Source organism: Protopterus annectens, chromosome 6.part0 (genome assembly GCF_019279795.1).
Source record: "Protopterus annectens isolate FY-2018-M chromosome 6.part0, PAN1.0, whole genome shotgun sequence".
In the NCBI taxonomy this organism is placed as follows: Eukaryota; Metazoa; Chordata; order Ceratodontiformes; family Protopteridae; genus Protopterus; species Protopterus annectens.
The window spans coordinates 137,586,953-137,605,254 of NC_056737.1; the positions used below are offsets into that span (position 1 = coordinate 137,586,953).

Below are 18,302 nucleotides of genomic sequence, written 5' to 3' on the forward strand. Positions count from 1 at the left end.
CTGGTTAGATGGGCATCAGAGCATCTTGCAATGGAGTCCAATATGATGACAGTCCTGGAAAGTGTGTTTGCTTCCCTTAGGGACTTAGTGTTTGAGGCTCCAGTGAGAGTGTAAGTATGTGTGGTGTTAGGTGAAGTTTTTAATGAGTGCCTTTTGATTTGCTGTGGCAAAGCTTTGATAACAGGTGGTCTAGATGATCTTTGTTCTTTAGGAAGATTGGTTTTAAGTGCCTCAGTACACATTAGTCTATGTGTGTATTGTGTGTTATGTGAGGTGGGTATTGTGTGCATGGTTTTAACAACTTGATGTGCTCTTGTATGTGAGAGTTTAGCCTCCATTGTCATTGTGTAAGTACACCACTTGCATTTTATGTCTGCTTCTTTAAGGATTTATGATCAACACAGGGTGGCGTATTGAGATTAGAAGTCTATTCAGGGTGCTTTGTTTGTGCAAATTAATAAGGGTGCTTTATTGGGCTATCTACTGAAATAATGGCACTTGAAAAGCTGAGTGTTGATAAGCCACCCCCCCCCCAAAAAAAAAAAACACTGAATACACAGGAGAAAAGCAAATCTTGAAAACTACTCTTCTTTAAACTTCTTTTTGTATGAGGGGCAAGTCCCCCCACCAAACTTATATAAACCATGTGAGAGATCACCATATCTCACAGAAAAGATAATATTCTGAAAAAAAGACATCTGGGGTGCAGTATTTGAAAGACCATACTTTTGGCCAATCAGTCTCCATATTCTGGGACTCCATCTAGCGGGTCTCGACATTTCAAATGGTTAGCACTTTATTGGGGCACACTATGGTAAACATTACTAAATTCTACTAACTTCAACATTTATACATCTACTAAATCTGTAGATATTGCCACTCCATGCCTAAGCTCTAAGCTTGTCAGCACATATGTTATTTGTGATATATTGTTGCTTTAGAGATTACAGTCTTACGGACTGTTCTACAGGGACAATTTGCTTTCTAGGTGTTTGCTACTGTACAGGGCATTGCTACCTCATGCAAACTTGCAACATCTATAGCAACACAGAAAAAAACAAACCCCTCCCCCCAAAAAAACAGAAAACTAAATAATGAACCCTCAGGCCAGTAATAGATACTTTAAAATAACTTCTCTGACAGGGCTGGTTCATACTATTCATTTCATTTAAACCAGATACTCTCTGAGATCTTAAAATACTAATCCACGTATATTCATTGTCTTCTGTTAATGTTACTAGGCCGCTACCTGTTATGTTTTCATGCATTACCTATAGTATAGCAAATCCAACAGATTTCATTATTTTGTGATATATGTTTGTACAGAGCATTCCTACATTATTTGTCTCCTTATTTCAGATATAGTCTCTCTTTCAATTTCATTTGATTGTCCCATATAAATTGTGGGGCATACCTTACAAATAGTTATACAAACACACAAACACACACACACACAGATATATATATATATATATATATATATATATATATATACATATCTATCTATCTATATAAATATACATCTATATATCTATATAAATATACATCTATATATATATATATATATATATATATATATATATATATATATATATATACATATACACACACACACACACACACACACACACACACACACACACACACACACACACACACACACACACACTATATTCTTGAAATAACAGTCTGCAATAACAGTCTGCATAAACAGTCAAAGCACATGTTCTGTCTGAAACAGATTGCATGAAGAACTTACATAATACATTGCTGACACCCATAACATGGTGTTGTGCCTTCCTTTTGACTATATTTGATTTTTTTATCTCTTTATAGCAATTTTTACTTCAAGTTATGTGACCTTTTGTAAGACAGAACATCTGTTGACTGTATCCAGTGTTTCTTAAGCCATTGAATGATTTCATATTGTATCCCTGTTCTTTAGTAGTAGGTATATTGTACATTAACATATTTCTATGTTGGGTGATAGCTTTTTTTAATAAATTGACCCTTGTTTTTCATGATTGTGACTGTTTTGTTGGCACAGATAGTCTGAGTTACAACAACAGTAAATCAATACAGTACGGCAAGCAGTTGTATTCGGCCATTGAATAAGTGGACAGTTATAAGTTATATAGACAGTAAAAGGAACACACAACTATGAATTCATTAATTTTTTGGATGGCGATATGTACCACCAATTGCACAGACTAATGTACAATGCAGCATTTACCCCACCATATAATAACATGCAGATGTTGTGCTGTAAACCTTGCATTGCCAGTTCACCTTTCATTTGGAATACATTTACTATTGTAGGTACTCACTTTGTATTTGGAAATGGGGGGTTTACATTGGGATACACCTGTCTGTAAAGGCATCCTCAGCTCCCTCGTACACAAAAAGTTTTTTTTTTTGCTTATTCTTGAGTTGAAGTAGGACCACCTATGAGAATTTCATGACTCCAAATTTGCATCTATTTTGAGTGGAACAGCTAAAGCCTTCTTTCAGAAATCTCTCTGTCTGTATTAGTTTTGCAAGGTCAGAGTAATGCATTGCTCCAGCCATAAACAGTCTTGTAATTTGGTTGCTAGACTTACTCTTGAAGTAGGCATCTGTCCAATGATTATGATTAAATCCGTAACAGATGTATAATATGTCTGTAGCCACCATTATTTCATACATTGATTCATACTCTAATAACCTGTGTAATCAAAACACCCTGTAGGGTTACAGGTGCAAGGTAGTGAAACAAATCCTGAATAAACCACCAACCCATCCCAGGACTGACATTGTCATTCACTCACACATACCATGTACACCCAAATGCACCTCTGAGGATCACTAGTTCACCCACAGCATGCTTTTGGAGTACAAGAGGAAACCAAAGCACCTGCTGTAAACTGAAATGGACACAGGGAGGATATTCAAACTGAACAGGGAAGCCCTCCCCCGCTAAGAACAAAATTGGAGAACCAGTCACTGTGAGACAACAACATTATCCACATGTCATCTTCCTGCTACCAGTATTATTTGCGCAATAAAACTTTAATTATAAAGTTCAACCACAATAGAAATGGAGGATCAGGAAGGGAAATAAAGAAGTATGAGGGAAGAAAAAAACATTTAGGCAATTGAAGCATATGTAAAAAAAAAAACTGAATTCTCCTCAACAGAATTAAGCAACTTATAATGTACAGTTTAATTACTGCAACTATAACTTCGTCTCTGTACACAGTATTTCATGTCCTGCATTTTCAGTCTTCATACATTGATGCATTCTCCTTTTCTGAATTTCTGCATTCGATCTAATATCATCACCATCTTATTTGTTCAGAAACACTGTCTAATAATTTTTCCAATTCCTATTTTTACAGCCATGTCCTATTAGAAAAAGATGAACTTCAATGACATATATGTAATTTCCAATAGTTAAACATTCTTCCATTGCATAGACAACTGCAGTTTTTTATGCCTTTGCAATACATTTCCTAACTGACACCTATAAAACCCTAAACAAGTGTTTTTTGACTATTAATAAAGCAGAGTGGGATGGGGTATTAAAAATGACTGTGCATGTAGACATGGTCAGACCATCTGACCACAGGATATGAAAACAAAATTTTTGAAAGAATTTCTTTTTAATAAACACCTGGAAACAATACTGAATTTGAAGCCAGGCACAGACAACATTATTCTGATGTCATACAACTGCTAAAGAAATGAAATGATACAAATACTTTCTACCTGCAAAATTGCAACTTCATTTCGAAGCTGGCTTTCCTGCTTTGTTGGAAACCTGAGCTTGTCAATTATTTTGATGGCGACATCTCTTCCGGTCTTGCGATGCTTTCCTGGAAAAGGATTCCAACAGAGTGCAATAAGTAAATGATATTTAATGCAAGCTCTGCCAATTTAATAAAAAATCTGTACTGTACACAATAATGCTTAACACATTATGCCCCTTAACAAAAATCTATCAGTTCTGTCTAAGGATTTTATGTCTCATATTTACAATATCAATATAATTTTATAACATGAGATAAAAATCTCAGTAAGTATCTTGCAGTATTGAATTCAATAATGAATTAATAAGTTGGGCTAGAGATATTACATTAGTGCAGCTTGAGCTGTAATCAGAAAAGTCAGTCTGATATGGTCAAACCCACTGAAGTCATGTGTATTGCTAAGACTGATTGGAGATCGAGGAATTTTGTGGGTAAGGAAGTTTTCACTTTATGACCAAAGATGAATGATGTCAGAGTTAGTTTATATAGACAAGCAGGTGTACAGGGCATGCAACCTCCCACATGGGGGTGAAGGGGGGACTTACCTCACTGAAAAATTGCTTTAACGGAAAGGCAACATTGTCCAATGTTCACAGTGTAATCACAGTAGATTCAATGAATTACAATGAAGCAAAATAAAATAAAATGGATCAAAAGATCATACAAAATACAAGGCAATGGATACAGAAACCATTTGCTTTTTGCCAATACTCTCCTTCATGCTGGAATATCCTTATCAAGAAGGCAAAGCAGATCAGTCGTGGTGTAAATTTATGAGTTCTTATCCAGTCATCCTGGTTTAATCCGAAGGATGCCATTGTGCCACTTCATTTAGCTTGCAAGGGAAGTTGGTTCAAGAGGTAGGGAGGAAATAGCATTATACGACCCCCCCCATTAAATATTCAAAAATGTGCATGCTGATTGGTCAGCGTGCAAGTTGTAAATCAGAGTTATAGTAATGGAAAAAGGTCTGGTCACCCGGACTTTTTCCATTGCCATATCTCTTTTTTCACACTGTTTTGCTATGTTAAAGGAGTTTAACATACCGAGACAGCTTTAAAAAAAGCAACGGAGATTCTCCGTTGCTTTTTTAAAGCATTCTCTCTATGTTACACCCATTTAACATAGCGAAAACAGTTTGTAAAAAGCAACGGAGATCTTGCTTTCTCCGTTGCTTTTGCCCACAGTTCTGATGTACTGCATAGGCATACGCATGTGCAGTACATCAGAACTGCTGCAGAATACCAGACAGCTGCGGAAGGGCAGCAAGGAGGCATTATACAATGCCATTATTTAAGAAAAGTAATTTTTTTTCTTAAATAATGTCATTGTATAATAGCAATAACCCACTTCTGGGTGTGGGTAATGCTGGAATTACCCACGGTTGGCTTTGTTTGGCCACTCGTGCTTCACCCTCGTGATCAAACCATGCCAACCGTGGGTAAATCCAGCATTACCCACACCCAGTCGTGGGTTATTGCTATATTAAACCTGTCTCTCCGGCATATTATGAGTGCACTGGAGGAGATTTACATCCCTGGTTCTGCTATTATTGGAGTTATCAGGAGTTATCTGAGGTAGGGAAGGGTGGGATCTGTATTATTACCCCACAGATGTCCATAGGAAACCAAGTAAAGGGCATCTGATGGGGTAACCTCTGTATCATGTCATTCTGTTGTAGTACAGTGGTGCTAGTCTTGCATTTCTCAGTCAGAAATGAAACAAAGCTGTCATTGCCATGAGACATCCAATCCATAAACAGTTTTAATGCTATCACTGCTGAAAATGACTTTCTGAATTGACCACATTTCTATATTGCCCCTTCAAACATTCACACATGCTCACATACAAACACCCCACACATACATACACACAAGTAAAGCAAGTAAGCCTCACAATTCTTCCAAAAATACTTGACATAAACCCTTGCAGGCTAGAGGACTTTATTTCATTTTGTTTCCTTCTGTCCTTTTCTTCTAAACCCATTCCCCTGTTGATCTTGTAGCAGCTGGTTACAATGTCTATCCAAGTGGACTAACCAGAATAAAAAGATACAGTAAGATATTCATACCACTGCAGTTGTTAGTGATTTCCATTTCCATTCAAAGAGCATATTTCTGAGCTGTGAAATTTAGAGGTGTGGCTAGTGAATTTTGTGTCCGTGACATAGTGCCATCCTCCAGTTTGGTGCCTTTGAGACATCTCAGATATAAACATAAAGAGCAAAAAAAAAAAAGTTCTCAAACACTCCAAAAAATTCTAAATGCTGCTATGCAATGCAGAGGGGCCATTGTGTTCCCTAACACTTTGTGCTTTGGGCAGCTGCCCCCTTTGACCCATCCTTGATACACTACTTGTAAAATCTTCAAAGATCTCCAATAAAGTCTAACATAGCTATTCCACTATGAGAAGTCACTATATGTATAATAATAATATATATATATATATATATATATATATATATATATATATATGTATATATACCATACATTTTCCATTTATAGAGATGTTTTTGAGACATCCAAACAGACTTAGCTCTGCAAACACTGTTTAATATGGTCTCTTGTTGTTAACATGATTCATAAAACAGACTGCACTAATGTAATGTTGCCATATTGCTACTATGACTCATTCACACTTGGCCTCAGTACAGAATAATGTACAATGCATACCACTTTAGTCTCTGGAGAGGCATTCTTCATAGGCCATGCATAGAATACTCAAAACTCTGAATATGAATGACACAATGTTACCTCCTTATAGACCTATATTTAAACTAAAGGCTGGAACCACCCCACCTTGTGACAAGACTATCATAGAAACTGGGAGCAGAACTAAGAAGGTAGTGCCTACATCCTAATATTGTCCAATGGATGATCTGTCTTTTTTTCCACTTTGACTTTTGCTTTTGTAGAGTAGATCCAATTAGACTGATAAGTCCCAAGGATCCATTTACTAGTATATTGTTGTGTTTTACTAACTAAAAGCAGGACACATATATATACTCACACTCCAACTTGCATATCTGGGTATATTCAGCTATGAGTTTTTTTAATCGTGTCAGCCAATTGGTTAATGATAGTTATAGAACTATAGGTTGTATAAAAAGATTTATAATTTCAAAAATAATGAAGTCATTGTTTGTTTGTTATATTAGACCTAAACTTGAGTATGGAATAACAATATGGAAACCCTATAAGAAAACAAGCATGAGTAAACTGGAAAGAGTAGACCAGAAATATACCAAGGGCATACATGGATGTGAAAATTTAAGTTATTATGAAAGATTAAAATATCTGAACTTGTACAGAGTCTCTTACAAATATCTAAGAGGAGATCTTATTTAGGTATATAGGGCATTTAGAGACAACTACCTCTGGGAATGTTTGGGTTAACAAAAAGTACTCGTGAATCATCAGACAACCTATGTAGAAGGGTCTATAGGAATGAAAAGTGTATCAATTGGTCCTCTGACAGAGTAGCCAATGAATGGAACAGACTACCAAATTACATTAAAGTAAGCACTAGTTTAGATATTTTAAAGAACAGCCTGGAGCCTTATTACGGGAACAAGTTTTTTGGTATATTGGCAAGACAGAAGGGCATTAATGCCTGTGCTTGAAATATTTGTATGTATATGTGTGTGTGTATATATATATATATATATATATATATATATATATATATTCATACAGAAGTTGCCATCTAACAGCTCTTGCTGAGTCTTCAGTGATGATATACATAATTCACAGCAGTCATGTGAAAAACTAATACAAAGAAATATGCATCACTTTGTCCATGACCACAGCCAGAATTTCATTGTCACAGACTGAAATGAGGGAATACATATATGATGTGTTGTGTTGAGTAAGTGCTCCCCTTCAATGGGTTATCACAATACCACTGCTGTGTATGGGTGCATAGGGAGAGTGTGTGTGTGTCTGTGTGTGGTAGTAGGTTTGATTGCACCACAGCAGACTCTGTAATCTTGCCTCTCATCTGCCACTAATTTTGCAAAATGTCCCTGATTTTGTGTCATAATTTTGGCCAAGTCCTTATAGAATTTTTGATTTTTTCGTAAATCACTGATGATTGCAGTCAGTCAGTAATGCCAGACATTAAAGTTTTAATGTTTGTATTGCTCAGAAAATGCAAATTAATGTAAAATCTGACATGTTCTATTAATTTTAGGTAAGCTAAAAACTGGTTCTCATTTTCGACCTCTAACTTACCATTATTTCTGAGCAAAAAAGTTGAGAACTGATTGTTTTTCCTAAATCATCAAAACTTTGTCTTCTAGGTACATGTTTATTTTTAAAATTTATCAGCTCAACTCCAAGTAGTATTATGCTCATGGATCCCACTCATACATGAATAGTTACAAAAAGACCAGAAAGCAAATTACTGTGTCCATATGTCTGCCATAAATCCAGTCCAACTTGTCATTATCTTCCACAGAACTGTGGATTTCAGTTGTTCTCCAGAACTCCAATATCGTTAGCAACATTGAAAGATAAATTGTATTAAATCTGAAACTAAGATGTGTGTACAGATGGAAAAAAAATACTAGGTAAGATTGTGTGTACATCTGAGGGAGGTACAATTTTAGTTACTATTTTATTCTATTTTATTCAGAGAAAAGGTTTGAATAAATATCACATGCTGACTCATCAAACCCCAAGTTTCATCAGTTCTTCTGGAATAACACATTACAACAAGGAGAAAACAAAAAGCTGATGTTTTTGTACTCACTATTAGCCGAGCACTGCTAACAACTTTCTTAGAAAGATGTTCAAAAATAAAAAAAAGAATGCAGGACAGAAAGAGGAGGAGGAATCTGGCAGAATTAATCACGGCCTTCGAAAAAACTGACTATTACGGAGGTCAGAAAAATTGATGAACAAAACCAACCAGCAGATGGAGCCAATTGCTGTGGGGAGACAGTATCAGAGGAACACTGGCCGTTATCAGACGCAAACAAAAACTTACTTCAATCAGAGAAGGAAGATGGTTCTGAACACCCAGAGGGATCTTGTATAATTTTTATTTCTAAAGGTGACTTTTCAATGTATAATTTTACATCGACTGATTATGGCATGAAATTTGCTGATTTATTGTGTAAAGGCTTTTCTTTTGTGCCTACAAGAAATATTAAAATAAAGACTTTAATTTTAGATTTTAAAGTATACCTCAGAAAGTTAAATTTTAATATTATTTTTGATTGTGCATTGTCTAACAGGTACTTTGGTATAATGTGTAGAAGCAGCATCTACAATCCACCACTAGCACTTCCTTTATTGTTATTTGAAAAGTTGGTTGAATTTTATTTGAGGTCTTTGGTTTCTAACAGTAGAAATTCTACTTATACAAGGAATTTAACATGCATCGAGTTTGATTTGCTTTTTAAGCTTGCTGCTGTGAAAAATGTTAGAACTATGAAACCAGATAAAGGGGGGTTGTTGCTGCAATGAGTAGAGAAGATTATGTGAACCGGATGTATAGTCATGTATTAAATTGTGATTTTTTTATAGAGAACTTCACTTAATTTTATACACTTGGCTTACAAAAGAATTGATTACTTTTTGAAGGACCTTTTGGAGCAAGGACAAATTAATTACAAACTATATGATTTTTTGCATAACAATCCACCCTTTAGCTAGATACATTGACATTAGGTTGAAACAAGTATTGGGAACTTTACCCACTTGTTTAGAGACTCTTGGGATTGTCTATTAAAAATCAAGGATTTCACTTATTCTGGCAATTTGTTTTTTTAACCACTGATATTGTGGAATTGTTTAATGTTATTCCACACAATGTGGGGTTTGCTTGGTTCAATGGCTTTTTGTGTGAATCCAATAGTTTTGATCAAAATGAGATTTACATTGTGAACTTGTCGTGGAACTCTTTTTAAAAAAAACTATTTTGTTTTTTGGAAGGGTAGTACTTCCAGCGGATTAAGGAAGTGGCCATGGGGGCCTTTTGTGCCCCCATTTTTGCTAATATCATCCTTATCCAGTGGGAAAATAAGTTTTTGTTTAATCATTTTGAAGTGCCAGCCTGGAAGTTATATACACTAGGTACCTGGATGATATTTTTATTGTTTGGGAAGGGGAAACAGCTGATATTGGCCCCTTTGTTGAATTTTTAAATTCTACCACCCCCTTTTTGAAGTTCAGCTATTCTTTCAACTCTTCTTCCATTAACTATTTAGACGTGACTATTTCTAAGGAGATTCGCAAACAAGCTATTGTTAGTACTATCTATAGGAAGCCAACTTATTGTAACAGTTTTTTACATTTTCAAAGTAATCACTCTGATTTTCAAAAATAGGGTATCATTATAGGCCACTATACATTTCTGGCCAGGATGATTTCTGATGACCCCCTTTTTGAGGTGGAAATTAACATGTTAGCCGATATGTTTCTTGCTCGAGGTTACTGTTTTTATTTTGGCAATCTTATTAAATCTAATATAGTTTAAAAAAGGGAAGCAGGAGTCATTGTACCTGTTATAAGATCTAATTTTACATCAGTTGATGAAATATTCACCACTGGCTCTGTCCTCAACAGGGACATTTGTACTGCTTTAGTGATGCAATATTATTTGGAAGATAGGCAAATTAGGGATGTCCTAAGTAAGAATTGGTCAGTTTTTTTTCCTTTTTTAATGGTATCACAGACAAACAGGGGGATAGGCTCATTGTGGTTTATAGAAAAAGTAAAACTATCAAAAACATTTTGGAACGTGGAAGTACCCATACTGATCAACATCCCAACAAAAAACGTGGAACCAGTAAGTGTGGGTTTTGTTTCCAGTGTAGGCTGATTTTGGTGGGAGGTTATGTGAATGTTAATGGAATACCCTTCAAAGCCAATTATGCTTGTAACTGTAATACCTTAGGAATGATTTATCTTGCCCTTTGTCAAAAATGCTTTGGCTTTTATGTTAGGAAAACCCAGAGGAAACTGAAGGAACTTATATATGAACATTCTCTAGATATAAAGAAAAACAAGGCCACTAGTTCCCTTGCAAAACACATTAACAAGAACCCTGGTCATCATTTTTTATTCTTTGGTTTGGATCATTTAGTGAAAGGCCCTAGGGGAGGGCCCCAGGAAAAATTATTAGAACAATGCCAGTTGTTATGGCAACTATAGTTAAATGCCTACACCCCCCAGGGCTTAATGAGCAGATATGCATTGTAGTACATTAAAATTAAGATATTATAAAGTATAGGTTTCTTCCTTTATATTTATGTTTAGATATTTGTTTTTATACAAATGTTTATATATGTGTACTTGATATATTGTATATGTATTTGTACCTTTTTCAGTTTAGCAGTTAACGGGTGTGTGGCATCATGCGATAGTTAATAGGTGTTATTTAAAGGTGTTTGCATTTTAAGTGTTTCACTCTGAAAAAGTCTGTTTAAGTATCAGACGAAAGCGCTCAGTATTATAATAAATGGATTATTGGTTTACCCCTGGTTTTCTCCTTGGTCTAGTTGGCTCTGTAGATTGCTTTTTGGTTTGGTGTTTGAGGTTCTTGGATGTTCACAAATACTCAAAGGAGTGCATTAGCATCTACCCTCTTAAAATTTAAATATTTAAATGAGCAATCACTGTCTTTTAGATTCAGGAGGTAAAAATAAAATCTGTACATTCAGCAACCAAAGAAATCTGTAACAAATTACTAAATTGACGTTTTTGATAATCAGATGTGCTAAAAATTTGAATTGCATCTGGCTGATTAAGGAAAAAGGAAGCCTGTCTTGTTTATCTGGGAATTGTATTTAATATTCTACCTCATTTCCATCATTCTCTATCATTCTTTCTCCATGTGTCCTATGCCTTATTGAATTTCCCATAGATACCCCTCTACAACAACCATTCCATGGGTCTACAATCCTCTAAATGAAAAAGTACTTTTACAGATCACAAGATCTGATAGGCAATTGAGGCCACTGTCTCTTTTTCTTCCCTTTGTCGTTTCTGTTAATGATTATCCCTTCATAGCTCCTTGGCATAAACATGTTTGCTTTGTTTCCAGCTCTTCTGGATTCTAATGAAAGCTTGTCCAGTTTATGAGTATGTCCTTCCTTACTTCTTTTTTTGTCTACTCAGAGCAATATTATGCTTGTTTTCTTAAGACTTTTTGTCCAAAAGCCTGAGACCCTTCTGTCACTGGGGATATGGACCAGTATTGTGTTTGCTGTTGTCACTACTTGGAATGATAGTCACACAGACAGATTGCACTAAATGGGTTAATAGCATGGCCACTGTTCTGAAACAATTTAATGCTGGAATCTGTGCACAACCACAGAATCTCAACAAGGGGATTTGGTGTGAGCATCATCTCTTTATAGACTAAGCTAATTTCAGTAGTGGCTGGTACTCAAGGGTTTGAGCAGCTTAAACTGGATAATTAAATTTCCAAGCTGTGCATCTTCAATATACCATTAGGCAGATATAGATTTCTAGAATTCTGTCAGTGTGAGAGGTATTTCAAAGTGCTGTGGCTGATATAATTGAGGGAGTAGAATGTGTTGTTAATATTCATGATGATAATCCAGTGGCATAGCTAGAGTTTGTACAGCCCGGGGCTGTTTTTTAGTTTGCTGCCCCTTCCCAATCACAAAATCATGTTCAAATGCCCCCCCATACACATCCCTCCACCTGTGCAGCCATTTCAGTGTCCCATTACTTGGCTATTTCTCCCCCTTTACCATAAACACTGTAACACCTTAGAGTTGACCCAGTAGTCAGGGACTTATGGACACACATAGATAGCAGTCTAGCCTCTGACCATCATATATCTACAGTGGTGAGAAAATCATTCTATGCTGTGCAACTTATAAGCAAAGGTATGGCATCTAAGTCCAAGGAAGTCATTGTTCTACTGTATTCGGCATTCATCAGACGTATCATTGGATGCCCCCTTTGGTATGTACCTAACTAGGCATATCTAACAATTGGAAGATCCACAGAGATTCCTCACTAAATGAATACAGGGCATAAGTAAAATGTCCTATGAAGACAGCTTCAAGGACCTATCCCTGTACTTTGCCTTGTACAGGCTTTTGAGAGGAGATCTATACCTTACATACAGGGCATTGTCAGACCCCACTTTGATGGACCTTCTGCATATCCACAAAACAAACAGCACCAGAATTACCCACTCTAAAGACTTAAACTTTGCCCTATGATATAAATTGGAAATGCTGGAGAGATGGGGTAGTCTCTAGGATACATACCTAGATATGGAACTGGCTCCTCATCCAAGTGAAGCAGAGTTCTTCCCTAACCCAATTCAAGTGCAACTTAGACAACTGGATGGGAAACTGGAACTTCATCCCTGGATTGGCACCTATATCTCTAACAGACACAGGTAACCTGTAGATGGTTCATCTCCCAGGTTCATGCTTACACTTATCAAGTATATCAGAACTTGTCAGAGATTTGAGCTGCATGGCTAGGCTTGAAAAGGCCCTTGGGGGTTGTTAGGTCCTAAGAACATATGCACATACTGCTTTACTTCTACAATGGTTATTTGGATTTCATTTAAATCTTTTATTTTAAATTTTATAGCACAAACACTGATAGACATCTGCTAAACAAAGCAATACAGTCTCACAATGAAAACAGACTAAGCATTAAAACGTCTCTGCCCTTGAAGCTCACATTCAAGCTTTGAAACCCACATTCAAAGAAAATGCATCTGGCCAGTGGCGGATAAAGTTTACTTTTGGGCTGTTTTCAAATCATACCCATTTAGGACGTTTTCAAATCATATATATTTAGGATCATACAAACACATTTCTGAATGTATTAAATTATATTCCATGTATAATGCAGCACACTTTTAGAGCGTGTTTTAAATTTATTGTTTTGAACATTTTCCCAGTAAGCAATGAAACAAAATGTATAAACCAGTAATGACAAAACTGCCCAATTCAGAACATTTCCATTATAAAAGTCTACTCAAACTTCTGTCATTACAGTCTACCAATATCAGTAAATATGTATAACCTCTGCAGAAGTAAGTCATCAAAATAATTCCACATTAAAGAGATCTGTAACTAATGAAGAGGTTGCTGCCAGCAAACAATTTTATTTGTAAATAAAACAATGAAATATAAACTGCCTGTTGCTCTTGAAGAATACATTGCCTACGTTACATTAAAAAATGATAAGCTAGTAATATTGTAATAGGGAATGGATGGCAAACTGATAACAGGTTCATAATTACTAGGTATCTCCTCCAAAGGAGGACATTCACAGGAGTGCAGCATCCACTCCCTTTAAAGTACAACACAGTACAGTATCAGCAATCCATCTACATAGAGAGAGTAGAACCGACAGCCTTCTGCATCAAAAGCAAGTATACTATCTGTTGTGCTACTAACAATACAAACAAATTTAGTATAAGCTGTGCTTAACTTCTCTTCCCCTGAAGCTCTCAGCACCTTGTAAAATCCACTCGACAGTCAAGCAAATCTCTCAATTTTGCAGTACAACAAATCTGGAAAAAACAAATATTTATTTGTGGGGGGGCAAAAGCCCAAAACCAGGGACACATTTTAAACATTGCTTGTATAATCTTAGAAAGTTGCTAGAATAAAGTGTTTTGTGTTACCATCCATTTCTTGAAAGATAGGAAGACTGAAACTTAAATGTCTATCATTATGTAGTGTATTCAGTTCTCACTGATTTGCCAGAAAACCACAAATTTTAAGAGAATAGATGAAAAGTATGAGCCAAACATTCCAGACATTCTGTGAAAGTCTGGACAGTTGAGAGCTATAGACTCAACTTCTTGAATGACAAGTGGTGGTATGGGTAGAGAATTCAGGCTCTTGTTTCCTGTACCTAAGGTACAGAGTTTGAGCCTGAGTAACACTAACCAGCAGTTATACCTAACTGGGGCATTTTGTACACACACACACACACACACACACACACACACACACACACACACACACACACACACACACACACACACACACACCACCCTCCCTAAGAATGAATTAACGCACACACACCCCACTAAGAAAGAATTAACACAACCCCCCCACTAAGAACGAATTAACACAACCTCCCCACAAGAAATGAATTAACACCTCCCACTAAGAATGAATTAACACCCCCTCACTAAGAACGAATTAACACACACAGCCCTAAGAATGAATTAACACACACACATCCCCCACTAAGAACAAATTAACACAATCCCTCCACTAAAATTGATTTTAGCACCCCCCCACTAAGAACAAATTAACACCCCCCACTAAGAACAAATTAACACACACACACACACACACACACACACACACACACACACTAAGAATCGATTAACACACCCCCCCCCCACTAAGAACGAATCCACACACCCCCATTAAGAATGAACACACACACACACACACACACACACACACACACACACACACACACACACACACACACACACACACACACACACCTACCCACTAAGAACGAATTAACACCCCCCAAGAATGAATTAACACACACTCATACCCCCACTAAGAATGAATTAATACACACAGGCAGAAATAAGAATGAATTAAAACATCTCCCACACACACACAATGTCCACCCTTGCTTGGAAAAAAAACGGAAGAACAGGACATGATGATATGGGACTCTTCTTAAAGATGAATTCCAGTTCTTCTTGTTTTTAATGTAATTAAAACTATGTGCTTGTCCCAAAAGTGCCACTCGGGGGCAGACTGTCCTTCTCGCCCCCCCTCATAGCTACGCCATTGTGATAGGGTGTTACAAAAGAAGTGTATTTATTTACCTATCTATCTATCTATCTATCTATCTATCTATCTATCTATCTATCTATCTATCTATCTTTGTTAAATGGGATACAGCACTGATCCACATGAACCGATTTCAGAATACTTCTCAAATGTCCCAGATTTGCTTTGTATTCTTGCCTTGTTCCTCATGACATTTTTGATTTTCTGGTAAATTACTGAGAAATTAGAATTTAATACTTCTTTTGTTTCGGAAAATGCATGGTAATGCAAACTTGTCATATTAGCTTTTTTAATGAACTGAAGTAATATTTAAGAACTAACTTTAATTTGGGGTCTTTGTCTCTCTCTCTCTCTTACCCCTACCCTCTTTTGTCCTCAGTTTTTCAGCAAAGAGTCTGACAGTTATTCAGGCCAGGCAGGGACAGATACTTAAAAGAGAAAAAAAATAGTAACAGGATAGAACAATGAAGTAAACATCAGTATTACCTAACTCCATGAAATAAAAAAGGTCATATATGACTAATTGTGTTATAAATCATTATAAAGTTATTAAGTACAATATTTATGCATAGGCTGGAGAGATGAAGAGGAGAGGAAGTGTACAGCAATAAGGTGGATAAGTGAGAAAGGAAGAATGCATATTAAACTGACATTTACAAAGGAGTACAAATTCAGGTGGTAAAGAAAATTAGAATGTGAATCCAAATATTTTTATGTTGAACATGAATAGCTAGGTTATGTCAGCACTGTAGAATCCATTGCATTCGGCTGAGAATAAAAATGTTTTGTTATTATGAATGAAAGTTGGGAAATGTCTGAAAAAGAGCATGACAGCATATTAATTAAGCTACTGGATGGACTAATGTCACACTGTTTAATTCTGAATAAACAGAAGTAGCAGATTAAAGTTACAGCTTTGAATTTTTTTTCACTGTCGATGGGTTACAGAAAGACGGTGATAATATCCATGCCCTAGTAAATATAAAAACTCTGTTGGTGCAGAAGATTAAGGCTGTGAAAAGTTAACTGCTTTGTGCAGTCTATGGTACATTGACTGATTCCTTCAACCTCCTTCTGCCTACTGGGTGACTGAGCAAGTCACTTAGCTAGAAAATGCTCCTAGTGGTTGAGAAAAGGTTCACTTTTTTCCAGTAGGTTATCCTTGTCTAAAAGGGATTAAAAATAGAATTATTACCGGAAATCTTCATCAATATGATTCTTCGTGGTGGCACAATACTTGTCTAAATTTGCACCAAACTTGCCACACATAAATGTACCCTTACGGAGATGTCGGAGCAGGATGTAGTCATGAGTAACAGGATCTGGCTAAAGAGGCTAGTAACTACTGCAATTGCACTTCTCTATAAAGATGTAGCTGCATCAACTACACTACTTGTAAATGGAAGTACAATGGATAGTAGGAGTGCTGCTCCAAGAGGACTGACCTTCTGACTATGTATTAAAAACTCAGAGAGCTGCACTAACAAGATGCATTCAGATAACCAAGGTAAATGATCTATTAAATTTCTCATAAAGTTATATGTATAGTATGAGTGTGAATGAGCATGCATTCCGTGATGAGCTGGCATCCCATCCATAATTAATATCTCTGCCTTGCATTCACTGACTGCCAGGATGGGCTCCAGCTCCTCTATGGCTACTGATTGGGTAAAACAGACATCACAGAATTACTGAATGAACAGATGAAAATAGGTGTGGATATCTTTAAACATCTCAGCAGTTGTAGAGTGATGGTGGCTATATACTAGATGCCAGAAGTGGCTTGTGAAACCGTGTAGTATGCTTGATGTTATATTTGTAAAATAAAGTCTATATTTGGAACATCAAAATGAGAGTCATACATTTTCAGTGTACAAAATAAGATCTGAAAGAAGTTTTGTGGCTAAGCTGTATAAAATGTCAGATGGCAATATTTTTGTTAATGAACATATGGCAGTGTTAAGAAAATTTTGATGACATAGCTGTTTTGGAACAAGGCAAATACTTAAAATGAGCTATATAATAATGCAGAAGCTTTGACCATGGTTGGTGTTTTTGCTCTATGTGAGAGACCACACTTAACATTATCTAATCTGCATATTTCAATGTTTTTTCATTGGTTAAATTGTTTCATGAGTGATAACTTAAATACACAGTGAATTTCTGGGTCTTTGTCTTTTTCTGAAAAAAAATTCAAGCCTGTACAAACTAAAAGCATTGCTGGTGGTTCCCTGCTAGCTTTTTCCACCTGCTCTCTCCTTTGTTGATCTGGTTTTTAAACCTGGTAATTTTAAGCTGCCCACCCCTACTATAAATTGAGCTTAATAACCTACTCCCTTTCTACACTGGTGTTGATATCTTGAATTATTTATTTGCCTTTTCTTACACTTATATTGAAAAGGTGCATTTTGCTTCTCATTGTCTGTTCTACTGATCTACTTGCTCTGAATTCATTATCTAGCTAGCTGTTGGATAAATTAGTTTATTTTTCCACTCTATCAAACACTTGTTTTTACATCAAGAGGTCAGTGGGTTTTCCATCTAGTGCACCAGAAGGTAGCCTGATCTGTTTTGGTTGGGGAAACGCTTGAGATTGTTACATGTAGTTTTATTGGCTGGAGGGCTTATTAATCAGCTTATCTTGTTTTCAGTGCCTTTATAAATTCTATACAATTCAGTGGCTCTTGGCTCATTTATACAAACTGAAGTACTTTTATTGAATAATTACA

General features: G+C 36.2%; 1 protein-coding gene across 1 annotated transcript in view; it reads right to left on the reverse strand.

Annotated features, from left to right (window-relative positions):
• The window catches only part of PRKD1 (protein kinase D1), a 1,412,470-nt gene that overhangs the window by 258,821 nt on the left and 1,135,347 nt on the right, over positions 1-18,302 (reverse strand). Inside the window, exon 15 of the mRNA XM_044073466.1 lies at positions 3,748-3,854. Coding sequence (XP_043929401.1) covers positions 3,748-3,854 — 107 coding nt within the window. The remainder of the gene's footprint in view (positions 1-3,747; positions 3,855-18,302) is intronic.